This window comes from Macadamia integrifolia, chromosome 9 (assembly GCF_013358625.1).
Source record: "Macadamia integrifolia cultivar HAES 741 chromosome 9, SCU_Mint_v3, whole genome shotgun sequence".
Lineage (NCBI taxonomy): Eukaryota > Viridiplantae > Streptophyta > Magnoliopsida > Proteales > Proteaceae > Macadamia > Macadamia integrifolia.
The window spans coordinates 919,162-946,620 of record NC_056565.1 but is presented as its reverse complement, the minus strand read 5'-3'; the positions used below and the strand labels follow the sequence as shown (position 1 = coordinate 946,620).

At 40.1% G+C, this 27,459-nt stretch overlaps 2 protein-coding genes across 5 annotated transcripts; one reads left to right on the top strand and one right to left on the bottom strand.

Annotated features, from left to right (window-relative positions):
- Positions 1–22,281, top strand: LOC122087986 (protection of telomeres protein 1b-like). Of its 4 annotated transcripts, none has more exons than XM_042657131.1 (11): positions 1–266; positions 390–526; positions 6,717–6,903; positions 11,254–11,321; positions 11,456–11,544; positions 19,941–20,231; positions 20,317–20,387; positions 20,493–20,548; positions 20,796–20,954; positions 21,082–21,315; positions 22,073–22,281. In XM_042657131.1, the coding sequence occupies exons 1-10, from the start codon at positions 143–145 to the stop codon at positions 21,295–21,297; spliced, it is 1,398 nt and encodes a 465-aa protein (XP_042513065.1). In that variant the 5' UTR covers positions 1–142; the 3' UTR covers positions 21,298–21,315; positions 22,073–22,281. The 4 variants fall into 4 exon arrangements, with proteins under 4 accessions (XP_042513065.1, XP_042513064.1, XP_042513063.1 ...); XM_042657130.1 differs by lacking the exon at positions 22,073–22,281 and adding an exon at positions 21,432–21,694 and having other exon boundaries at positions 2–266; XM_042657129.1 differs by lacking the exon at positions 22,073–22,281 and having other exon boundaries at positions 2–266; positions 21,082–21,694.
- A 1,347-nt stretch (positions 22,282–23,628) lies between these two features.
- On the bottom strand, positions 23,629–24,754 carry LOC122088028. The gene has a single exon (XM_042657167.1). The coding sequence runs from the start codon at positions 24,687–24,689 to the stop codon at positions 23,700–23,702; it is 990 nt and encodes a 329-aa protein (XP_042513101.1). The 5' UTR covers positions 24,690–24,754; the 3' UTR covers positions 23,629–23,699.
- Positions 24,755–27,459: the final 2,705 nt, after the last annotated feature.

Genomic DNA, 27,459 nt, shown 5'->3' with positions numbered 1-27,459 from the left:
TGATTGATGTAGTGACCCCTGGTAGAAACTCTCCCTCGAAAAATCATTTGAAACCCTTTCCGAATAAAGGGCCGAGCGGTACACCAAAAGCTGCAGAGAGCGAATAGCTTAGGTTGCTGGTTACTACTGACAGTACCGAAAGATGAACGATCCGCACTCTGTAATGTTATTGAAAGATGCGTTTACCGTGAAGGATTCGAAGTTGAAAGTGAATATAATGGGTGTTATTGTTGAAACCAGCTTTCCAAGACGTAGCAGTGGGAGCGGTAATCTATCTCCGTCCGTTTTTATTTTTTGTTTCTTTTATTTGCAGTCAAGGAACATTCACTTATTACTGGATTTCGTCAGTAAAATTTGTTGTTGATGTATCATATATAATCTTTTCACAGATTGTGTGTGCGTGGTGAGAATAGTGGACGAGTGGCATCAGAAGCCTGAAATCCCAGTTATTATTTTTACCGAGAGATTGGATGAATTGCCTCATGTCAAGTCTTGTGGAGATATCATTCTTCTTAATCGTATCGTGGTAGTTATTCATCTCTTTCTTTTTGGCCTATCAAGTCTTGTGGAGATATCATTCTTCTTAATCGTATTGTGGTAGTTATTCATCTCTTTCTTTTTAGCCTATCAAGTCTTGTGAAGATATCATTCTTGTTAACCGTTGTGGTAGTTATTCATCTCTTTCCTCTTTGTTTCATATTTGATGATACGTGTTTCTTTTTCCGTTGTAGGTGTTGAGTTGTGCCGTGTCCTGTTTTGTAGGGGTTAGTGGTCATCAAGAGTCTTGGTCATGTGGTTAGTTTGAATAAGGAGACGTTAGGCTTCTTTAATTGCTATTTGTAGGGATTGCTACTTTGTAGGGATTGGGTGGTTACTTCCCGTTGGAGGCTGGTTAGTTGTTAACGTTGGAGTTCAGACCTGTATTTAAGATTGGTTGTTGTGAATAAAGGGTACGACTAATTTTCTAGCACTGTTAATCTTTTGCTGTTATCTTCTTGTTATCCTCTTTGAGCAGTGTTAAGTAACACCATAACTCGGGGCAGTAGGAAAAAGGGTAAACAGAGTTCCTATTTGAGGAACTTAATTTCGGAACATACCAATTTGGTCTCAGAGCCACACGATCCCATGGCGGAGGGAACGAGAATGTCCCATATGGTTGACCAGGTGCGGATGCTTCAAGCTGCACACGAGCAGTTGAGCTCAACTTCGGATCAACATGGTGTGTTGTCAGAAGAAATTTTGACAAAACTAAATGCACTACAGCCGGAGGGCTTTACTAGCCACTCTCAAACCCATGGCAACAGTAACAGAGGAAACGTTCAATCCTTTGGAACCAATGGTGGCATCCAAACTCGTTCCATGAGACTTGATTTTCCGTGCTTCAACGGAATGCAACCAAACGGCTGGATCCTTAAGGCCAATTACTTCATGTATCATCAAGTACCAGTTGAGTAGTGGCTCATAGTGGCTGCTCTTAATATGGAAGGAGATGCAAGAATTATGCTGGACCAATGGTACATGGACTACAAACCAAATGCAACGTGGGACGAATTTGTAAAAGCTCTAGATGCTCATTTTGGACCTGCTCGCAGTGAGAATTATGCTGGTAGTTTATCCAAGCTCCGCCAAGTTTCTATAGTCTTAGAATTTCAAAAGGAATTTCAAGTTTTGTCCAACAAGGTTAAAGGGTTGTCTGAACCCTACCTGGTTGATGTTTTTGTTAGTGGACTCAAGGAGGAGTTGCGAGTTGGTGTTCAAAAGATGAAGCCAACGACATTACCTGAAGCATTCAATTTAGCTAGACTCCAAGAGGAAGAAGAGGAGATTTGACGTCGGGTAATGCGACCAAGTGTGTTGCCCCGCCCTCAACCAGCAACCATTCCCAACCGATTCTCAAGCTAAACATCAGCCACTATTCCCAACCGATTCTCTAGTTCGGCACCGGCCATCAAGCGATTGACCCTAGCTGAAGCTCGAGAACGAAGGGAGAAAGGCTTGTGCTACCATTGTGATGAGAGGTATACTCCAAATCACTGATGCAAAACTCAAAAGCTTTTTTGGGTAGAAGGGTTGATGGAGGATGGCGAGGTAGCCATGGAAGATGATCCTGTGCCTACTATGGAAGCCAATGATGTAGGTGATATTGAGGCATCACCTGAGATCTCATTGCATGCAATTGCTGGGTTGCGAGCCCTGCAAACTATGAGAATTATTGGGTCCATCCGACATTACGAACTTACTATATTGATAGATAGTGGGTCAACCCATAATTTCATAGACCCAATGATCATACGGAAAGCTCAAATTCCTACTCAATCAGATGCTGTTTTCGAGGTAATGGTGGCTAATGAGGAGAGATTGAAAGGAAGGGGTCGATGTAGGGAAATTCAACTCCATGTACAAGGTGTCCCAATCAAAGCTGATTTCTATTTACTATGTCTTGGAGGCTGTGATGCCGTTCTTGGAGCTGCATGGCTGCTCACTCTTGGACCAATTTTATGGGATTTCGCTTCCTTGTGCATGCAATTCAAAGATCAAGGAAGGGAGCATACTCTTAAAGGAATTCCCTGTTCTCCATCAGAGGTAATTGGGCCTGATAAAATGTCTAAACAACTTATGGGAAGGGGAAAATCCTACATGTTGCAGCTGTTTAATTTGGAAGTTCCATCTGAACCACTCAAGGAGTCACAACTTGATCCATGCGTCCAACAAATTTTGGATGACTTTTCAGATATTTTTGCTGAACCAAAGGGACTTCCTCCACCGAGATCTCAAGATCATCACATACCTTTGGTTGAAGGAGCACAACCAGTGTCAGTTCGACCTTACAGTTACCCCTATTTTCGAAAATCTGAAATTGGAAAAATAGTGAATGAATTGTCATCTTTAGGGGTTATTCGTCGAAGTAAGTCCCCATTTTCGTCTCTGGTCATTTTGGTTCGGAAGCATGATGGATCATGGTGAATGTGCGTGGATTACAGGGCATTGAATAAGGTAATGATCAAAGATAAGTTTCCTATCCCTATTATAGACGAATTGTTAGATGAACTAAATGGAGCAAATTTTTTTTTCTAAATTGGATTTGAAGTCTGGATATCATCAAATCAGGGTGCATGAAGGAGACATTCCTAAAATGGATTTTCGAACCCATGAGGGACACTACGAATTTTTAGTGATGCCTTTTGGGTTCACGAATGCACCGTCAACATTTTAGAGCTTGATGAATGATATATTTAGACCTTATTTGTGTAAATTTGTGTTGGTTTTCTTTGATGATATTCTTGTGTATAGCAAGAATTTTTTTGAGCATCTATTGCATTTGAGAATAGTAATGGAGTTGCTGAGGTGTCACCAAATTTATGCAAAAAAGTCTAAATGCATTTTTGGTACTATAGTGGTTCACTATTTGGGGCATATAATCTCAAAAGCTGGTGTTGCTATGGATCACCAAAAGGTTCAGTGCATGATGGAGTGGCCTATTCTAAGTTCTGTAAAATCTCTCAGGGGCTTTCTTGGATTAACCGGTTATTATAGAAAGTTTATTGCAGGGTATGGGAAAATAGCTGCTCCTCTTACAACCCTTTTGAAGAAGAACTCTTGGGGTTGGAATTCGGAGGCAGACCGAGCATTTCACATACTTAAGGAAGCAATGACAAAGGCGCCAGTGCTGTCCTTACCGAATTTTTCTCTCCCATTTGTGATCGAGTGTGATGCATGTGGGATTGGGGTTGGAGCGGTTTTGATGCAACAAGGTCATCCGATTGCCTATTTCAGCAAAGCACTACACGGGTCAATCTTTCTCTTTCTACTTATGAACAAGAGTTGCTCACCATCATCGTAGCTATCAAGAAATGAAAGCCATATTTATTGGGGCATCGGTTTATTATCTGCACTGATCAGCGTAGTCTTAAGCACCTTCTTGAGCAGAGAATTCACACTCCCTCTCAACAGCAATGGTTGTCCAAATTATGGGGGTATGATTATCAGATTGAATATAAGAGGGGCTTAGAAAATCGTGCTGCAGATTCTCTTTCTCGTCTGGCAGAAGGTGATGTTTTTGCAATTTCAAATCCTATGCCCTCATGGGTGGATAGGATCAAGCAAGAAGCAGCTTTAGATCCTTATCTTCAAGAGGTTAAACAAAAGTTAGTAGCTGGATCACTTAACCCAGCCAAATATAAGGTGTTGGATGGGTTGATTTGGAAGAAGGGAAGATTATTGGTGGGTCCCATGTCTTCTTTGAGGAAAGACATTTTCTTGGAAAGTCATGCAATACCTTCATCAGGCCATCCTGGGTTCCATAACACGTTGAGGAGAGTTACAACAAATTTCTATTGGCCTGGGGTAAGGAAGGAAATTAGGCGATGGGTCTAAGAATGTGACACATGTCAACAAGTGAAGAATGAAACCGTACGGACTCCTGGTTTATTGCAACCTCTTCCTATTCCGGATAAGGTATGGCGTGATATCTCATTGGACTTTATTGAAGGGTTGCCTAATTCTTCTACAAAATCGACAATCATGGTTGTGGTCGCTCGTCTTTCCAAATATGCGCATTTTATCCCTATTTCCCATCCGTACACGGCTCAATCAATAGCAAAGGTATTCTTTGAAAACATTTTTAAGCTACACGGTGTGCCAAATTCTATTGTTTCTGATAGGGATCCAATCTTCACAAGTGCCTTTTGGAAGGAGTTTTTTAAGTTGCAGGGGAGCCATTTGCACATGAGTTCAGCCTGTCACCCTCAGTCGGACGGTCAAACTGAAGTGCTGAATCGATGCCTAGAGAATTATTTGAGGTGCTTTGCAGGGTCTGAACCAAGAAGTTGGGTGAAATGGCTTCCACTAGCTGAATGGTGGTATAATACTAGTTATCACTCTGCTATTAAAATGACTCCTTATGAAGCTGTCTATGGAGTGGCACCTCCTACATTATTATCGTACATTTCAGGGTCCACCAAGGTCCAAGCTGTTGAAGAAGAGTTGAGGGACAGAGACACTATTCTCCGCTGCCTTAAGGAGAATTTGCGAACGGCTCAAGAAAGAATGAAAAATTTTGCGGATAAGCATCGATCAGAAAGGTCTTTTGAAGTGGGAGACTTGGTTTATCTTAAATTGCAGCCATACCATCAAATGTTGGTGACGGTAAGGAGATCCATGAAGCTGGCAGCAAGGTACTATGGGCCATACAAGGTAATCCAAAAAATAGGGTCAGTTGCTTACAAGTTGGAATTACCTATTGGGTGTAAAATACATCCAGTTCTCCATGTGTCTCAGCTGAAAATGAAATTGGGCAACTTGGTGCAGCCGAGTTCAACTTTGCCTCCATTAACTGAAGGTGGAACTATTCAACTTTTTCCTGAAGTTATCTTAGGGAGAAGGTTGGTTAAACGTGGCAATGTCGCAGATGTGGAAGTATTGGTCCAATGGCAGGGTGCTTCGGAGGAGGATGCTACTTGGGAACGTCTGAAATGGATAGAACAGAAATTCCCTGGGCTCGATCTTGTGGACAAGGATCTTCTAAGGGGAGGGGAATGATACGTGTTTCTTTCCGTTGCAGGTGTTGAGTTGTGCCGTGTCCTGTTTTGTAGGGGTTAGTGGTCATCAAGAGTCCTGGTCATGTGGGTAGTTGAATACTGTTCATGTGGATAGTTTGAATAAGGAGACGTTAGGCTTCTTTAATTGCTATTTTGTAGGGATTGGGTGGTTACTTCCCATTGGAGGCTGGTTAGTTTCTTAACGTTGGAGTTCAGACCTGTATTTAAGATTGGTTGTTGTGAATAAAGGGTACGACTAATTTTCTAGCACTGTTAATCTTTTGCTGTTATCTTCTTGTTATCCTCTTTGAGCAGTGTTACGTAACACCATAGCTCGGGGCAGCAGGAAAAATGGTAAACAGAGTTCCTATTTGAGGAACTTAATTTCGGAACATACCATTTGATGAAGCCATAATGTGACTAGTCATTAATTTCCAACTGTTATAGTTTGAACCGCCATATTCCAAAGTTATATATATATATATATAGAGCTATATTTCATCCTCTCTTTTCCAACGGCTAGTTCTCCAGCAACGAACAACAGACTCAGCCTTATCCCAACTTAATGGGGTCGGCTAACAGCTAGTTATCCCTTCCCCTATATATACTTGTATTGTGAATCTGAGTCCAATGTAACATCTTGTGGTGAGTGAGTCACAATCTTGGTCATGAGTGAGTCCCCATTTGAGTTTGAGGTCCTATATTGTGGTTGAATGAATCCTCAAGTGACCCTAGAGTTGAGTGGTTCTCTCTTTCCCTTGTTATCTTGTACTTGGTTCTTCATTTTGGGCAATAGAAATATTCTATATATTTTTTAATTGCATTAATCTTCCAGAGTCACTCTTGTTGTTTGCACCTAGAAGCTATTGGGGTGGTCTAGAACATAGTTCAAAAACTCATTTTAGTATGCCATTTTGGTCAGACCGAAATTATCAAAATGCACAGAAATTGGTGAAAATTTGCCGAAACAGTGCATTTTATGTGGGACACAACTCAAGTTTGTCATAGAGAAGTTCATGCTTAGGTGGTTGGGTCTCTTGAGGTGAAAGATTTACTAGTCATTGCCTATGTGATTATGTTTTGGTTCAATACTGTTGTTTCAGATTAAGTTGACAGTTGGCATATTCTGTGAACTTAATTTCATAGTACTGCTTGTTACTAATAGTAAGTTTTGTGCAGATGACAGTGTACGATCGTGAAGTGTCAGCTGTTTTCAATAAGAAATATTCTTCTTTTGCTCTTTTTGAAGGAAAATCTGGGGACATTACTCCATATCAAGCTTCCTCAACATTTTGCCTAAGAAATCCTAATGATTTGTTCTTAACTCGTATGAGGATGTGGTTGTTGAATTATCAACCTGATGGAGGTATATTCTAATGAAATTAGAAGTTTTAGTTTTTGCTTTTTTATCATTGATATACAAAGTTCATTATCTCATGTTTTCCACTTGGACACAAACACAATGCTTAGGTTTCTAAGATGGTTCCAGAATAGTGCCATTTATTGACTTTTTTCCCTAGTTTTGATGTTGGAGGCCTTATTTGTTCTTTTTGGGAGTTTTATGCTGTGTATTGTAGCAAACCCCATCTAGCTGGGTTCTACTTCGTTCTGTTTTCGTCATTTGTTTCCTTTCACTTTTATGTTTCCTATTATTTTTCCTTTATTGGTTCCATGTAGCCGGCCCCATTAAGTTGGGATAAGGCTTTGTTGTTGTTGTAGTTGTTGTATGCTGTTCATTGTAGTTTTGCAGTAGTCAAGGCTGTTAGTCAGTAGTTATTAGGGCTGCTTGTGTGAGTTATTGGCTAGTTAATTCATGTACACTATTATATATGACAAAATATGCATGCGTGCATACTTTCTAATAAATTTTGAACCACTTGATAAATAGGTCATAGCCTAGATGTTTCAGCATTGGCATATAATCCATCCGCAGCTGCTCTTTACAGTTTGACAAAACCAAAAGACACAATTGCAAGTCTTCAGAATCTTTCAGATCAGCATAGCCGTTTGTGAAGGAGAAAGAAGTAGCAACATCTTGCGCTTCTCCAGAGCCTGATAGACTTTTTGAGTCCTCTCCTAAAGTTCTGAGCTCTATCTAGATCTTTTGAAAACTTGACACAACTCCAGCCATTATAGCATTTTTGAGTCATTGCAGCACAGACTTTGCATAGAAGTTGTTGGGTTGCCTTGGGCCTAGGACCTGATGCAATCCCAGGTCATAAAACCCTGCTTTGGGATCACTATGGGCCGATAAGAATAGTAGTTAACTCAAGTTAAGAGCTCGGTGGCAAAACTGTGAACATTGTAGACAGTTTCCAATCCTTTTGCAAGAGAGAAAAAGTTTTATGGGACTAAACAACAGCAACTCAACCTTATACCAACTAATTGGGTGATGCAGTTGTGTGTTGGGTTTAGGGCTACATATTTAGTTTGATTTCTTTGTTTATTTCCTTTCTAGAATTAGAAACAAATCACATTAAGGTAACTGATATGGAAGGATTTTTTTTTATTTGTTTTAGAAAGTTGGGTTATTTGGGTAGATACATAGGACTTGTTTTGGCTTCCTAGAATATTGAGTTTCCATTTTTGTTGGGTTTAATTTTCTTTTATATTGATGTATATTGATGTATCTTGATGGAGAAAGACATTTTTTTTTTTTTTTTTCAGTTTGAGAATTGAATGGTTGTTTCCAGGTTTAAACCATGGTTGCAGGGAGCTGCGATTATCTCCCCTCCCACTGATTATCTTCTCCTCTTGCCTCTGCTATCTTCTTCTCTTTCTGGTTCTATTTTGGACCGTTCTCTCATTGCCGGAAATCCCTGTTTCTGGTGATATTTGCAGCCCTAATGAAGCTCTCAGATCTCCTTAATGCTTGATCAGATTGGGCTGAGATTTTGGTCGAAGCTGTCCCTTCCTTGGGCAACCTTCATCGTAGAATCTCGTCTCTAAAGGATCCTCCTATCAAGAGATTCGAAACCTGGTTCAGATCTGGTTCTGTACCTTGCACTGGACTGAGTTGCAGGTCATGTTAGTTGCTTCTGGCGGAGTTCATCCCTGCCACTGTCTTTTGCATCTGATAGGGTGGGAAATTTCGATCCTACTCTTGAAATCACAGGACCAATAGAAGCCTCTCAATGTAGTTGGTTGGACTCAAACCAGAACTGCCTCTCGCCTCTGCTTTGAGAACAAGGTTGAAGACAACCTAAATCTAGGATTTCAGGCCGTGGGCTTGTTCTAACAACCCTTTTTTTTCTATTTTCCAAAGGTGCCCTTACCTTTTTTACTTTAACCTCCATTATCCTTTACTTCAATTTGCTTCCTTCTTTATCCCACCCAATAATTACTAATTTCTTTTAGGTCCCATCTCCTAAGTAGCTCAATAACTAATCTGGTTATTTAAAGTTCTTCCACCGTCCTTATAACTTCAGTTGATTTACAAAACTGTCATTGTATTCATTATTTGAGTGTTTATTGTGAAATTAAGCCCTTATGGACATTGGATATTTTTACCAAACTGCCACTACATCTGGATTATTAAGTTATTGAACACTCAAGTGGGCCTATAAGCGATCCGAGTCTGATTTTGGATTCTTTATCTGCATCAAGTGGTATACTGGTATCAGAGTGAATTTCCTGCAATTTCTTAACCATGACAGGTCATATCACCAATGCTGAGCTGCACAAATTGTATTGTAAGGTATTTGAGAATCAACAAAAGACTAATGCTAGGCTTGAGAGGAATGAGGCCAAGCTTAACACTTTTATGGAAGAGATGCTTGCTTTTATGAAGAGGTCCAACAAGTGAGCTGAAAAAGGATTATCTACGCCACCTCAGATTCATACCTTATGGATCAAAGATACACCTGATAGGCAGCAACCTAATCCAATTATACCCCGGAATGTTACTCAGCAATTTTTTAACGGATTATGGTATCAAACTTGAGGTTCCATAGTTCAGTGGTGAAAAAGGACCTGAAGAATTTCTTGATTGACTCACCAAAGTTGAGAGGATTTTTGCCTACAAATCCCTTCTGGACGAGAAGAAGTGTGAACTCATCCTTACCAAGTTTATTTGGTACGCATGTTCATGGTGGATGATGTACTGCACTCCAGGTTTGTCAAGAGACTTGGACCTGTTACCAATTGGGAGGTCATGAAGCAGATTCTGACTGAAAAATTTGTTCCTCCTAATTATGAGAAGGTGATGTTTCATAAATTACTCAATTTTTAACAAGGCAACAAGGAGTCCATATGGGTGCGCTATTCACCTCGAAATCGAGTTTGTACTCTGCTGGTTCTATCATGAAAGGAAGAAATATTCTTCTTAATTACAAAGGACAATATCTGGTTCAAACACATAATCTGATAGTCCTCTTCTTCTGATAGTTTGTCATGTTTTATTTCCTTCTTCTTGTAAAACTCCAGAAAAACATTCCTCACAAAATTTAATTATAGTTCTGCCCCTAGGCCCTATATTCCTTTCAATAAAGTCCTAAACTGTTACCCGAATTTACAGAATTGCGTCTGGCCTTTTATATATGAAATTTTATCACTTTGGTGGGCCCAAATCGACCTACATCAGTGTTTCGGAACCCTAGGTTGCATCACTCTCTTCTCTCTTTTTTCATACATGTGGCATCTGTACCAGCAAATGTATTCTCTTTCTTATGCCCATCACCATCAGATCCTTCTCTCCGTTCAACATCAAACTCACTGATAAAAAGCAATGCCCTGAAAGGACCAAGGTGTTGCCATTGACAGTAAAGGTTTGAGATTTCGATGATTACGTTGCAGAATATTACCTCGAACCAGAAAATATTGGAGCAGATGAATGATATTGATCTTGCGCTTAAAGTAGCCAATGTTTCTGTTAATAAATACAGGGACCTCAGAGTTCAAAGGAAGAGAAACTGTGGAAATTTTGTTTGATTGTATTGTTTGTAATGGAACCAAAGGCGAAGGGCTAGGGGAGCATTTGTTGTTCTAGTGAAAATTTTCTAGTTTCTACTCCTGTTGCCTGTGCTTTTCATTCTTTTCAAGTTATTTATGAATTGACTTTTTGGCAAACAGGAGGCAAGAGAGGAAAAATTCCTCTAGTCCTCGAGGAAGAGTAAGAGAATTACTCAATTTTGAGAAAGAGTAAGTAAGATAATTAAGTTCAGGTCCGTAGAAAGCTATATTGAAAGATATTCTGCTTTGTCCTCACAATATTTTGGTTTCTGGAAAAAGTTTATGTTAGGTTGCTGCTAAGTGTTTTATGGTGTTTGTGATGAATCAAGTTGTATTGTGGGTTTACAAGGACTGGCAATAGTTGATTAAACAAGTACAAGTAACTTCTGCAAAAAAGATTCTCTTCTAATGTTGTGCAACATCTTTAGTTCTTTTCTTTGTTTCTTTTCTTGATCTTTTTAAAACTCTGAACTGAACCCTGTATCCCATCCAACTTCAATCCTAGCTCCACTCTTGAAATTTTAGCCCTCCACTTTATTTGTAACCCACTACCAGGTTTCAGTATTGGAGTTGTTGTTCTCATCTCTTCCTTTCAAGATTCGCCGTGCGTGCTAGACTTAATCTGCGACGAAATGTTGAGTTAGTTGGCTTAGTAAATTTTTTGCCACAAGTTGCAAGCTAATTGTTTATTTTTTTGAATTTTTGAATTTTTGCCATTACTGGAGCTCTTATTTCTTCTTAAGCATGATCTTCTTATGCATGATAGGAGGAAGTGACTACTTAGTTTCATTAAAAGAGATAAAAGAAGGTCGATTCTTTGATTTAGTATGCAAGGTACTACATCGTATCTAAATATTTTTACAGTTTAGGCACCTTTGATTCTGCAGAATGCAACTGCTTTAATTATCTACTGAAATATAGTGACTAATGGAATCATACTGTCCTTTTCTTTCATTATTGGTCAAAAGATTCTGCTTGTTTCTGAAGTTTCTCAAGATGAATGGATGCTCTTTGTCTGGAATGGAACTGATGCTCCTGCGTTAAGTTTTGAAACAAAGTAAGAGCTCATTTACCAGATATTTTATTTCCAGTAGTAATTTATGTTTCTCATTGTCTTAGAGAATCTGCCCTTTATACTCGAGTTTGTTTTCTGGAGAAGTGTTTTTCAACTGTTTATGGCCTCTAGAAGGCACCGTGTTAGAAATTTTCAAATTAAAAACTTACATGATATGTGTTTTTATGCTTATACCTTAGGGATATAAAGGTCCTTGAAGCTTAGTTTGTAAAATTAATTTTGGTGGCCATTTTGGTTTGATGACAAAATTTTCTGAAAACATTTTTACATTTACTTATGCCATTGTTTTTTCTGAAGAATTAGTTTGATTGTTATTAAGGCATGTTAAGTATGAAATTGTGAAAGCACGTAAATATGTTTATGATTCTAAACTGTTTTATGTGCTGCTGAGTCTTGGTTTTATTCATTAGGATTTGCAGGATTGGAGATAAACGTCCAAGTCATATTGTGGGACTTATACAATTGTCAATGCTACATTGATATTGTACATATATAGGGGTGGGTTATGGGGTTAATCTCAAACGTTAATTGGTGTATCTAGTTCCTTTGATTTGCTTCGATAGAGTTTACTTAGCAAAATGAAGAAAGCTGCATCAAATAGGACAACTTTGGAGTTGCCTTTCATTTTGAGTTGTTTAGGTGCCATTACTCTTATTAGTTTGTGTTGGATGAATTTTTTTTGGGTGAATAATATAATTCATTACCAAAGGAGAAGAAAATACATACAAAACCCCTAAGAAGGGGGGGGGGAGAAGTAAGGGACAAAGGATCCACCCTCAAGGAAGGGAGGGGGTCCGAAGCAAAGTTTGGGGAAGACCCCAGGATACAACAATGTGACTGGTCCTTGGGGAGGCAATACAAATTTTAGTAATCCAAGAGACCTTAGCTTTTACTGCAAAGGAGGTGGAATCCCAAATCTGGCCAACCGTGCGAGAGTTGGAGGTCCATTTCCTGCGGTTGCACTCCATCCAGATCTGGTTGATGGCAGCGCAAAAAGCAAGCTTCCCCACAGTGTCGCAAATGGAAGATCCAGCAAATGTCAAAGCCACCCAAAGCCATTTCCTTTGGAAGGGGAAAATTCTTCTACACCTGAGCCAACATTTTGCATTTGCAAGGATCCCTTTCCAGATAGAGGAGGATAAAGGGTATGCAAAAAGGAGGTGCTTGATGTCTTCTGTATCAGTCCTGTAAAGGCACCACAGGGGAGAGACAGGAACCTCCGACTGATGAGGAAGGCTTGAGTAGGAAGGCAGTTGGAGAGAGCTCGCCAAGTGGTAAAGCCGTGATGGGGAATGAGATGCTTGAACCAAACGATCTTATAACAAAGAGAGTAAGAGCCCTGAGACTTGATGAAATCCCAGGCCGCTTTGGAAGAGAAGATACCAGTCTTGAAGGGAATCCAGATAATAGAGTCTCCTCGTCTCATCTAGGCTTCAGACATGAAAGCAACGATGTCTAAATATCATCAAGCTGAGGGGAGGAGAAAGCTGACGAATTCCACATGCCCGAAGCCATAATATCTTGAACCAATGCCTACTTTGGAAGGCCAAAACTATAAATGGTCCTTGCACTAGTGTGATGGAGGAGAATTCCCTTATGTTGTGAAGGGTCCAGCCAAAGATAAGTGGAAGAACCATTACCAATCTGAGGAGAGCTACCTCCGGAGACAATAGGCCTAAGCTCCAAGATCTTACGCCAGACATAAGAAGCATTAGCCGGAATGGGGGCAGTCCAGAGGGACTCAGAACGAAGGAGACCCGAATACACCCAATCAGCTTGATAATACTAGCTTCCAGATCAGCTTGATAATAACAACAGAGTTGACATCATGGATACGTCTCAGTCCACCTTCAGTTTTTGGATGGCAGACAACCCAACTTAAAGGGTGAAGGAATCTATAACATTTTGAATCTTTCCAAAGGAAAGCAACAAATATAGATTCCAGCTTAGTTATAGTAGCTGAGGGCAGCCAATAAATGCCGGACCAATAAATGTAGGAAGCTTAGAGGATAGATCTAATGAGCTCCAAGCGACCCGCATAAGATAGAAGCTTGCCCTTCCATACCTGAAGCCTTTTCCTGATGGGATCGAGTATAGGAGTGTAGTGGTGTGCAAACAACCTGGCTGGAATCAAAGGGAGGCCTAAATACAAAATCGAGAGATGACCAAGGGAGAATCCAGTCTTTTCCAGCAAAAAAGCCTTACAGCGTCCAGATGAGAAGATAAGAGATTTCCTCGAGTTAATACGGAGCCTAGACATAGATTCAAAGAGTTGCAAACTTTGTATAATAGCCTCCAAGGACATAGCATTAGCTTTAGAGAAAATCATCAAATCATCTGCAAAAGCTAAATGGGTAAGGTTGATGGCCTTACACTTAGGAATGACTGAAATGAGCTGCTTTTGTTCGGTAGAAGTTTGGATAGTTCTTGATAGCACTTCCAGGGCCAAGGAAAAAATATAAGGGGAAAGAGGGCATCCTTGTTGAATCCCCACTAAAGATGAGAAGTACCTTACTGGACTCCCATCAACCAGAACAGAGAAGCGAGGAGTAGAAATACATTGGTGAATCCAGTTGACGAACATTTGGGGAAAGCCCATATTGGTTATAACCGAAACAATGAAGTCCCACTTTAAGAGAATCATAGGCTTTATGGATGTCAATCTTCAAGAGAGCAGCCGGGCCGTGAGATTTCCTATCAAAGCCTCTCACCATCTCATTGTAAAGGAGAATATTTTCACTGGTGCTTCTACTAGGATGAAGGCCTCACTGACAAGAGGATCGATCACCAGCTTTATTTTGTTGGCAAGAATCTTGGCAATTAACTTATACAACAGATTGCATAGGGAGATTGGCCTTAAGTCATTCATGGCATTTGCTCCCTCTTTCTTAGGGATGAGACAGAGGAAAATTGTGGCTAATTCCTTTGATCTGGCTAGGTTGTAGAAAAAGCTCAACTTTGATGAGATCGAGCTTGATGATATCCCTAGTGGTAGTGAAAAATCCCATACTGAATCCATCGGGCCCAGGAGCTTTGTTGGGTTTGTGGGAGAGGATAACAAATTCAATTTCCCCATTAGTAGGAATAGCTTGAAGCATGTTGATCAAATTGGCAGGAATGAACTTGTATAGCAAACCATCCTGAGTGGGGGTGGCCGGCCTCTAATCTTGCTTAAACAAATCCTTGAAGTAATTAACTGCAACTGCTTTAATGTCTTCAACTCTGTGAACCTAGGAAACATTAGGAGGAATCAACATAAGAATGGAATTAATGTTTGTTTAAGCCTTCCTGAAACGATGGAAGTAAGCCGAGTTTGTATCTCCTAGCTTCAACTAATTGATTCTAGACTTTTGCCTTAGGACCCTCTCCTCTTGGGCAAGCAGAGAGGAGAGAGAAAAACCGACACAGATTTTTCTTACTCAGCCAAAGACTTGAAAAGAGTTAACTACCTCTTTGCTCGTCCTTTGTTATATATGTGATTTTTATTCGTCTCTTGAGTCCTGATTGTTGATAATCAGAGGAAAAGAGTAAAGGACTGAATTTGACCGAAATCCACCTCAAGGTTCCTCGATACTCTGCTCCCTAGCCTTCTTGCAAGCATAGTCCCTATTGACTTAGTGCCATGAGAAAACCAGCTCTTCCACTGCTTCTCGATCCTATCGTGGCAAGGCCAGGTCTGCCGTTGATTCTGCCAGCCCCAACTCTTTGGAGCTTTCGGTGCCCCCTCCTAACCATGCCTAATGTCTCAAGGCCTGATTTGGAACCTGAAGGGTCTTAACGCCTCTCCGAAGCAAGATACTATTCGTTCGCTCAAGAAAGAAGTCTGCCCAGGCTTTTGCTGCTTGCTTGAAACCCATGTTAGAGAAACCTCGGCCTCCTGTATAACATCCTTTGTTGCCCCCGGTTGGTCCCTCATCACCAACTACTCCCACCAACCAAATGGTCATATTTGGATCATCTGGGACCCCGCTAAATTCTCAATTTCCCTCCTATCCTCTGCTCAATTCATCCACCTATCCATTACCAATGTCTTTTACAACTCTACCTTCCTTTTTCTGCCATCTATGCCTCTAACTGTGCTTCTGATGTGAGGTTCTTTGGAATGATCTTTGGAATATTGCCATCCGCATTGGGTCTCTTCCTTGGGGCATTGGAGGAGACTTCAATGTTCGTTTCAGCCATGAAAAACAAGGTGGGGGTCCTATTGATATGATTTATAGTGATGTTTTTAATGAATGCATCAATGACATTGTTGTCAATGATCTCCAATGGGCTGGTCTTAAATTCTACTGGAACAACAAAGGATTGGAGCTGCTCGTATTACCTACAAGCTGGATAGAGTGTTAGTAAATGAAGCTTGGCTCACCTCCTTCCCGTCTTCCCATGCCTCCTTCGACCCTCTAGGTATCTCTGACCATTGCCCATCTCCTTATTAGTCCAACCTTACATCTCCTTTGGTCCCAAGTCTTTTAAATACTTTGATATGTGTCCCTTTCATTCAGATTTCCTCCCTATTGTTATGGAAGCTTGGATTAAGGCTGTCCAAGCTTTCTCCTCCCCCCTTACGGCCTTTGCCAGAAAGCTTCGAAATGTGAAAGAAGCCCTTAAAGCTTGAAATACTAACTCTTTTGGAAATATTTCCTCTTAGGTTATTGGTTAGAGGAATAAACTTGCTTCTATTTAGGTGTTGTTGCAATTTGATCCTCTCAACTCTTTATTGGCTGAAGAAGAAAAATCTGTCTTATTGGTCGAAAACTAAAATAGGGATGCCACCTTTTGGATACTTGGTGCTTAGAAATAGAGATATTCTGCACACTTTTGAAAGGTCACCACAGTTGTTGCACCTTGAACTTTGAATTCTCTGTGTAAGGCCAACTTTTCATGTAAATCTTTGTTGTTTTCTTTTTCCAGTTCGTTTTGATCAAAGCATCAAATTTGAGAGTTAAGTTGAATTCTACTTGGATACATCAAACATATTGAATTGCATATACGCAGGCAATCTACCTCTCTTCGTCTGGATAAAAAAAGGGATTCTCGGTTCAGCAGCCAGAACAGACAAGACACCTATCTCCTAGATTTTTGGTTGTCCTGTTCGGATTAGGGCTGGAGCATATGTCAAGTGACTTAATAAAGGATAGTTAACCCAAGCAAGATAGGCAATCACCAATCAAAGCGGAGGAAGCTGAGCGTTCACATTAACGGCACCTCTATCCTCAGATGCATGCGTTAAGCATATAACTAGCAAGGAACGATAATGAAGCCGAGCTGGATAGGCTGAAGCCTTTTTTTTAATATGTCGAAAGCCCCAAAACTCGCTATCTTATAGCGGACAAACTAGTGCAAGTCTACTCAACTAATCTCTTAAGTAAACTCTTAGCTTTCATACGATGTTAGTTATCGGTTCAAATCCGATAAAGTGCTTATTTTTTCCACGAAACTCCAGTCTTAGTCTTCATTTTTCAGTGGGGCTTGCATAATGTACTTTTAGTTAAGGCTGCATTGAAGTACTGGTTTTCTTTTTGAAGATATATTGAAATACCAAATGCAAACAAGGCTTAGCCTTTTCAACGAAAGAAGATGAGCACTACTCGGCCAATGGCCGAGGAGCAAATATTGGGGCCACCCCAATAAATGTTATATAGATTCCTAGAAGGGAAGTTGCTAAGAAATTAAACTTCTTCTAGCATTTACTCGGATGGACATATTCTCTCCATCTTCAACCCCTATCACTGTTGTAACTATTTTCGACCCCCAACCTTGCAAACTACAACTTTCAAGCCCCATCGAAAAAACTATGTCGTATGGGTCTTGCACCCATATCTTTGTTTTTATCTTCTTACAAAACGAGCTCTAAACTTTCTTTCTATCATTTGTAGAATTGATCTTGGATGTGAATGTTTTTTACTCCCATCGCCTTCGCTCTGCTGGATGCATCGGATCCTGTATGACACCAAGAAATTTTTTTTTTTTGGACAAATAATTCTTGATTGATTGGGATTTTTAGTTTTTGAATAATCTATTTTGTTTTAGCTCAATCAAATTAAATTTGTTCTAGTAATAGGTAAAGTAGTAAGTCCATATGGTATCCCACTGGAGGTTTGGAAGAGTTTAGGATTTTGTGGAACCAAAACCCCCCAGATCAGAAGAAATAACCTAACCCCCCAATGGAAATAACTAGGATCTCCCTCTGACTATGAGGAAATGACTCTCTTAATTTCCTTTCTATGGAGCTTTCAAAGCTATAACATCTTGCCCGTAAGTTCCCCCGCTAGAAATCATCGTGGCTAACTAGGTTATTTAATAAGATTTTGTGCATAAAGAAAATGCCGGATAAATGAAGTAGCTTTATGGGGCCGATTTATAAAGGTAAAGGTGTTGTTCAAAGCTGTAATTATTGTAGAGGAATTAAACTCATCAGCCATTTTGTGAAATTATGGGAGAAAATAATTGAAGCTTGCTTGAGACAGGATACTAATATTTTGGATAACTAATTTGGTGGTTTTATGCCAGGGAGATCAACCATGGAAGCTATTTATTTACTTAGGAGACTAGTGGAAAGATTTACAAATGGTCTTTTCGCTGCGGAATCGAAATGACTTACTGGTTCATTAGTTGTCTCCTAATACAGGAAATAAGTTCGAATGGTTGAATCAGCTGGTTGATCCGGACTATAGGGGGGATAGGCTGGGCTGGAGATGAAAAAATAGTAGTTCTGTCTGTATCCCATTGGAGTAGGAGTTGTTTGAACTAAACTACTCGGGACCACTGCTTGCCTGATATACCTTTGACTACTTAACCTGATACCACCGCTTCTCGTATTATCTACAAAGCTGCTCTACTTGGCACTCACTGAGTGATTCATAGATTGCCTTTGTTTGGTTCATTCTCGGATCATGAGCAATGACTACACTCAATTTTACAACAATCGGACCCAAAATGCTCTACGTTAGTCTTCATAATGACTCCACTTCCCTATGTGTTTGTGCTCCTCCTACTGCTTGCACCACCTAAGGACTGCTTCCATTCCTTGAGCCCTCCCTCTCTTCGTGTTATGTCTTCTCCTTGGGTCGTGAGCAAGTCAAGTAGGGAGTGACAACTAAAGAGGTAGCGTGAAATTACTTGAAGTTTGAATTCAAACTTTCTCGAATGCAAGTACTTCTTTGTTAGTTAGCCTTTCCTCGCAAGCCACACTTCTTTTCTTTTGAGTCTCAATCAATGTAGGCCCCTAGTTAGTATGAAGGCATATATGCCTTTATCTATGTTATCGTATATAAGGGAAGAAGCCTGCACCTAATCGAAGAATGAAGAAGTGCACTTGGGTAGACGGAGTCCAGGTTGAATCAGCCGGGGGTTTTCTTTTCCCGGCAAAGGTACTAATCCATCTTATAGGATTGGACCGAAAACAAAAGACTGAATCAATTGAATAGCAAAAAAGAAGTCCCAAACGCTCCTACTCATCATATCAACAATGCCTCCAACCAAAATCAAAGTTATGCTTCAGAAGAAATGACTGAAGTCCTAAATTTCAACAAGGGTTCCATAAAGGAGGACAGCCAATGCTATTCTTCCATTCACTTCTCCTTCTGAGGCTTGGCAAGAATGGAGAGTAAGTTGATCGTAACGCACCGTTGCGTGGGAGCGTTCTTATAGGTTGCTGGCACCTTGGGGAAGGCTCTGAAAAAGCCACATCCATTGTCCTTGGCTATTAGTAACTGGAGGTGTGATAGTACTACTTTTCCCAAGGATAGTACTTTTAGTGCAGTGTAATTTTATTGGAGAGGGAGACACACAAAATGAAAATTTTCATGAATAGTGCCAAAGTCCTACCAAATTAGTAGGACTTTGGAAGTGAGAGGGGTCGGAAAAAAATGGTGTGCCACGTCACCTGACAAGAATAAACCTGGGCGTTGCCTCTATTCATGATAAGTTGCGAAAAATTCGTCTGAGGTGGCATGGACATGTGCCATGGATGCCTTCGAATGATGCAATTCGAGAAAGTGATTTATTTCAAATTGAAGGAGCTAAAAGAGCTAGAGGTAGGCCTAAATTACCATAGAAGAAGTGAGGAAAGATAGGTATAACTTAGGACTGAAATCATGTATTGCTTTGAATCGAGTTAATTGGAGGAATAGGATCCATGTAGCTGACCCCATTTAGTTGGGATAAGGCTGAGTGTGTTTTTGTAATGATTCATTTTTAAAGCACTAAAATCTTCCTTGTAATTTCTTTGGGGCCTTGTAATTGTATCCTCACTGTCAAATTATTTACAAGTCTGAATGTTTGTAGTTTTATAGTTTTGAGGAATTTATTTTTCATAAGCATTTGTGTTATATAGGCCTGATCGTTTCTGAGAAAGGGCAATAAGCCATTAACATTAGTTGGAATCACAGGCTAGAAGATGAAGCAAAAAATTCACTTCCTCTTCATTTGGAACCATCGCCTTTGGCAAGGGAGACACTTTGCACATTCCCCACTGTGGGCACCATCTTAAGGGTTTCTGGGCCTCCAGGCGTAAAGCTTGGCCAACATTTCCAAGGTTGTGGTCAATGGGTGAGACTCCGTAACATAAGTTGTCGAGCATGCTCAGGGTTGTGGCATGGTATTATGATGCCTACATCTAAGCTCCGGTCTTTGCCAGACAAGGATCAATATGTAACTCAGCATCAAAGGTATTCTGTTCTTGGGATTTATGTATGGTAGAACTCTTCTAGTGTTCTTTGATGAATGATGTTACCCGCCTGAATTATGAATTAGGGATTATAATGATCGAATATCAACTTATGGCTGTGTGCCTTTGTTGAGCTATCAATGTCCTCGTACTACAGGTCTCTCTCTCTCTCTCTCTCTCTCTTAATACACATGCATTTAATTTTCAGCTGTGAATTTATATTCCTTTCTAAGCTTATTTACTTAATTATTTTCTCTCTCAGTGACTAATTTGGAACTGAAATGTGTGACTTTGATGGATATTCTCACTTCTTCAGAGGTCATGTATCATTTCAGTTCATTTTCTCAATCCAGTAGTTCTTGTTATACGATCTTGATATAATCTCGTTGAGGGTGGCATTGTTATAAAATGCAACTTGTATGCCTTCATTTTTAAAGGATTAAATCATTCGAAAACTCGTGTAGATTTGGGGCTTTTTTTATTTTTTTTCGATTTTTTGAATTAATGATTGCTTCTGTTTATTCATGTCCAGTTGTCTTAAACTTCTAGTGGTATTTATTTACAGGTGACGGCTGTATTCAAGACTGTTGTTCGTGTGGTAGCTACTGACCCCTGGAAAGTTGAGGACTTCTGTTCTCCTGGTGGGGTGCATGATTATAGGATCAGATTTACCTTAGAGGACCCAACTGCTAGAGTCCATGCTTATCTGTATGCTGAGGAAGGGGTAAAACCTTTGCCTTTTCTAACTCCATCTACAATTCAATGCAATGCATAATTATTCTTCCTCTCTGCAAGGGCATTGGAGCTTTCACTTTTGATGTTAATGTGGTTGTTTCTTTTTCCTAATGTAGGACAAATTTTTTGGTGGTAAACCCCCTTTGAATGTATTGACAAGCAAGAGGAATATATTACTTGGTATAAATGAAAAAGAAAATAGTGAGGATAACAACAATGCTCCAAGAAATCCTCCTTGGATAGAATGTTGCATAAAATCTTATTATCGGGATAAAAGTAATGCATGGGGAAGTAGAAGATTTCAAATCTTTGGAACTATTCTTATTCCATAAGACGGTGGGAGACTACAGGTCAGTTGTGTTTTTTAGTTTATCTTCAAAACATGGTACGAATGATACAATAACTGATATTATGATTTTTTGTATAATGTACATTTGTTATTACTCTGACTTTTTTGAATGTGCAGGGAATGTCTTTTTGGGGTTTTTTTTTTTTTTTTTTTTTTTTTTTTTTTTTTAATGTACAGGAAATGTTTTTTGCCATCTGTCTATTTCAAATACCTTTTTTCATCATCAGGTGTAATTTTCAGAGTTGCTTGCAATCATGTAATTTTTTAGGGGTTTTAGTTGAACTCTAGTAAACAGATTATATCTTGATGTGCCTTCGCCTTCCGAGAAACCTCTCCCTATGTTTAATTATATCATTTTAAGGGGTTGAAATTTTAAACTTTTTTTTTTTTGTTTAATAAATTATTTGTATATGAAAGCAATATCCGAACCAGCAAAACCCTAACCTACCCTAGGTGATGGTAGGATCTGATCCCAATTCATGGCTATAACCGATCAGTGCCTTTTATCAGTTGCATTAGCTGGCATCTTGCCAAGTCCCGAATATGTTTTTGGGGGTTTGCAACAGCCCCAAGTTCATGCATTTATAAAGAGATATTGTGTTATTATGTTTGGCCGTGCTTTATTGAAAATTTTGGAAATGTCGGGCTGAATTTTTATGTTCTATGCCAAACCATATCTTGTCAAAGCCAACCTAGAAATGGTAGAATAAGTATAAACCATGTTTGGATTAAGATTGATAGATACGGTTGACTTTCAGGGTCATGTTGAGATTGGAGAGCCTTTACCCGCACACAAATTTCACAAGGTAGAAACACAATGTGGTCCAATTCATTGCCGGCCAGTGATTGAAGAGTAACATGAGCCACCCCTTGTTTTGTCTTGAGGAAGGAATCATAATGAGATATAAAATAGGATTAGTAATTCAAAAAAAAATTAAAAAAATGGTCCGAGCACTGTGCGAACTTGGATTTTATTTTTATCAGTTGATCAATGCATTAATTTCTCTTTTTCTGTCTAATTTTGTGCTATTAATTGTTGTGGTGGTGAGCTTTGATTTTATTTACTGGCAAAAGGTTTTGTGCACAACCTTGTGTCTTTCAACCATAGATGAGAGAGAGAGAGGGGCATGTATAGTTACAACTTTACCCTCCATAGAGGGAGAGAGACATGTATAGTTACAACTTTACCTTCCATCCCCATCGAATTGTTGAAAGGCACGAATTGTACGTTATAGGTGTTCATGTATAAAAACTGGGGTCCTTATTTGTTTTATGTTTGTTAGGAGAAGAAGAAAGGTAGAGGAGGTAAGTGCTTGTTGGGAAAAAGAGTTGAGCTCGGACTCAATTATAAGTTAAAATGATTATTCAAATTTGTTCTATGGTTTGAAAAATAAAAATAATAAAATGATTGTTTTTGCATTTTCAATCGCAAAGCACTTTTTAGATTGGTTCATTATTCTGTGGGGACAAAATATTAAATATAGACCTGGAAAGTATTCCTCTAGATCGAACAAAAATCAGTAGAATCACTCCAAAATAACTTTAGAAGCCAGGAGCCTAATTTCCCATCGCTCCTCCCCTCAATCTACTCATAGTGAAGGCTGAGAGTTGGATCACAGGACCTTAATTAGTACAACCAGCTGTAGTCTTGTAGGCAATGTGAGGTGAAGCCAACCAATCATTTTTCTCATTTATATATATGGGTAAATCTTAATTCAGAAGGGAAATTAGGAGGAGGCAGTACATGTTCCTCCTGACCCTCACACGCGACAATGAGAGTTCCGGCGGGTTAATTGATATAGATCTCAGAGCATGAAGTGGAAGTATGGGAAGGTGATGCTAGGAATATTCTGCGTGAGGACGTCGAGAAGTACCGTCGCTGATATTCTTGTTGTGGGCTGCCATGGCTATAGTGTCTTCAAAAGGTACGTACGTACGTACCTATCGGAATATTTCTTTACTTTCTTTATGAAGCTTTATATTGATAAAACATCGATTCCAGAGTCCAGAGTCTTAGGAAAGAAAACAAACAAGCTACGAGTCTGCGATACAGTTGATAGGTGATACTACCACTAGTGAATGTATCAGGTTCATGTACGAGGATGTTCTGGTATACTTTTGATCCATGGATATAGAATCTATTAAATGAAGAGAGAGAAAATTGATTCTATATCCACGGATCAGGATCGTTCTCGTACATTCTCATACATGAACCTGATCTGCTCTCCTACTACTACCCTATTTTAATTGCCTTAATTGTTTTGCATGAAATTGATACAAACTATTTTCATCAAGACTCAAGGGAACTGAAACACACAATATTACTCATTTAACCCATTGAAGCAGATGCCAACTATACTATATTAATTAAATACTAATACATCTCTACAATAGAGCCTCCCAACCCCTTCCGGCCCTCCTCGTGGGCTCCACGGCAATCGGCTTCGTCACACAGTAACCACCAGTGGTTGAAACCGAACCCGAACCCGAACCCACAAGCGTATTTGAGCCTGAGCCTGACAACGCTGTCAGGCTCCCAAACCTCCTGCAACAACCATCATTGGTAGTGGTAGTGGTATTGGTATTGGTAGTACCAATAACAACCCTTCTCTTCTCTAATCCTTTTCTTTCAGCCCTCCTACGAACGGTGGAACAATTCGGATTTAATTTCTCTTTCCGGCTGCGGTTGTCACTACCAATCGGGATTGGCATGGCCTCCAGCCCCATCAACTTGGCTACCACACCTGGTCTGCACCAAAGCACGCTTTCTCCATCTATAGTTTGGGGTAACCCCCCCCGAGTTCTCTCCAAATCTAATCCAAAACCATCCTTAAAGGGCTTCTTCTCTCTGAGTCTAATACCATTGCTACCACAGACTGAATTTCTCCTCCCGCCTTTGTGGCTACCCGTAGCGTAAGGATCCAAGTTCAAGTTCAAGTTCAAGTTCTGGAATGAAGATCGATACATGGCATCCCTCCCATCCACAGAGAAGCGAGGATACTGATTCAATGCATTCCTTGCAGAACGTAGAATATCGGAGTTGTTAACACATGACATTCTACGCCGCTGCCGCTGCTGCTGCTGCCGATACACGTCAAAGCCATCAAGCTTTGCCTTCCTTGTAACTTCCTCCTCCAACTCAAGCTGCATGATCATCTCCTCCAGGGTTAATGGGTTATCCTCCAAATTAGTGCCCTCCCACAAGGCAGAGCTGCTAACAATGGATGGGGTTACCATGCAGCAGGACGAATCACATTCAACCTTGTTTTGGTTGAGCGTCGATGCCGAACCAACCCCATTGCAGAAGCTTCTCAAGCCCTTCTTCATCTTGGCTCCCAGAGAGTTCTTGAGGAGAAAGAAGGACGGGTCTTTCATGTTGCTGATCCAATGAGAACAACAAGAGGAAATGGTGGGAGTGAGAGAATGAGATCGAAATGAGTGCCTAAAGGGAAGGGAAGTAGGAAGTAGAGAGCCAGAGAAGAAAGAAAAAAAGAGCAGCTAGCTAAGGATGACAAAATGGAACGTGAATCGAGTAAATGGAGCGGTGAGATTTCCTCCCACACCTTAAAAGCATTCACGAGTCACAGGGGGTGTCACACTCGATCTGCTGATCCATCTGCAAAACCTCCCAGATAGGATCAATGCCCTGCGTATTGCGAATCAAGACTCTTTACCACCATGACACCATCCGTCAAAAGTCTCTCGCACACGGCTTAATCTCTAATACTATATATTAGCCAACCGACTTTCACTAGCCACTTCTCTCCTCGGTCCTCCCATTTAGGATATCACAATCAACCCTTTGATCGAATGATTTGACAATCCTAATCAATTATAAGTGTTCACAGACGCAATTTATTCATTCAAGTTTAAATGGGAAGATCTTTTTACAATCCAAAATCTCTCCCTCTCTCTCTCTAGATTGGGAACAGTAATTTTTTAGCCAATAAAAATTCCAATTTTCTTTATTTTTAGGGTAATTTACAACGCCACCCCTGGAGAATTCCAATATTAGAGGGACACCCCCTCTCTTTCACCAAATTAAACTCGGACCCCCTACCGTCAGTCACGGTTAAAGAATATACCTTATATGCTGACATCAGCAATAATATTTTATTTAAAATACCAAAATACCCTTGCTCTAAGTATCTCTCTCTCCTTTCTCTTTTGTTTTTGGCATTTTTTCTGAATCTCCCCAAACTCATCGAACCACTCCTCCTCCCCCACCGGAGATCTCACTCTCCACCTCCGTGACCCTCCAAGTGCTCCCACCATCGTCGCCTCTGACCAAATCATCTATTTTTCGATTCTGCTGCACTTCGTTTATTGTATTGAAATCCTGATTTTGAACCCTCGGTGGGGGGTTTCAATTCTCCTTCCAAATACTCTGTTCGGTTTCAAAGCTCGATCTGGGTGACATGGCCGCTGCAAGTGCTCTGATCACCATGAAAGAGGTATTAACTGTAACTCACTCTCACTTCTAACGCTCTCTCTCTCTCTCTCTCTCTCTCTCTCTCTCTCTCTCTCTCTCTCTCTCTCCATTTGTTAAAAAACATCTCTACTTTCAGCCGAACAAGGTGGAAGAACAGAGAAAAACCAGAAAATCATATAATGGAGACGGATCAGAAAGAAAAAGAAAAAAAAAATAAGATCGAAGAACAGAAAAAAAAATCATCTATTTTTCGATCCTTACTTTCATTCGAACCAAGCTTTACTTTCAGCCAAACCAAGAGGAAGAATAGAGAAATCAGTTGAAGAAAAGATCACATCCCTCTTTTCCCATTTTTGCTTCGTTTCTCACCCCCAAAGAACCCTAATCGGCGCCAACCACACCTCTGTTTCTGCTCTCTCTAGGGTTTTTTTTTTTTTTTTTTTCATTTTTTTTTTCTATCGTTAGGTTTTTGGTGTTTCCAGATTTTTTTTTTCCCATTCTTATTTTGGTTTTCTGAAGAGAAACCAGGAGTAATGATGTTCACATTCATTGGAATATTCTCATTCTTATTTTGGTTTTCTGAAGAGAAACTGGAAGGAATGATGTTTGCATTCATTGGGTTAACAATCCAATTCCACTTGAGAATCTTTCATATTTTCTGGAAAAGAATATGCCTAAGGATTTGAGTCATAAAGAGATGTTAAAACCGTGAGGAAGAAGACGAAGATGAGCTTCGCCGTTCGTCGCTGATGCCGATGCTGCCGCTGCCGTGATCTTCGGTGCTCTGAACGATCGCCTTTGCTTTTGATGTCTCGGTGAAAGTGAGTATAGATAGGGGTGAAGAGGAATTGGGTTAAAACATGTCTTTTGATGATAAGGGTATAACGGTACTTTTAACTCTTCACTTAACAGTGACTGACGGTAGGGGGTCTGAGTCTAATTTGGTGAAGGAGAGGGGGTGTTCCTATAATACTGACATTCTCCAGGGGGTGGTGTTGTAAATTACCCTTATTTTTATTATTTCTTTCAAATGTTAAACTCAGAGTCATTGACCATCATATTCCAGACATTGTATTCTCTGATCAAGCAATGTAGGATGGAATCTCCCACACACCCATCTTGTTTACCATTAGATTATACTCTCTACATCTCAGCCATTCAATCCATATGGTGTTGCAAGCCACTCTCAAGTCTCTTCGCTGCCGCTACTCTCTCCAAATCTCTCTCTCTCTCTCTCTCTCTCTACTGGCCGGAGAGCCCGCCGCTGCATCTCTCCCTTGCTTCCTCCCCACTCTGCGTCTCCTTCCATATATAGCTTTCTGCTCCCCCTTTCTGCATCTCCCACTCCTCATCTCTGCATCCTCCGGCCTTCGATTTGCAGCAGCCAACAAGGCCAACGCCCACTTTGACATCACCATTCCTTTCTGTCTTAAGGAGATTATTAATTTCCAGATCATCTTTTTCTCCGTCCCCAGTCAAAACATTATGCCATCGACCGTCTTAGATTCCTTTTCTTTTCCCCCTATTCTTCTTTCTTGTTTTATCGTTTCCTTTGTCTCTACCATGTTTGCTGGTATGCCTAATGAGAAGGATCTGAATCATTTTTCACTTCTTCAAGATTTATTGCCCATCTCTCTGTTGGATTTGCTTTGGTATAAGGCTCAGAAAATGGAAGAAAACTCATGAAGCTTCTAACGTTACCCTTTTTACTCC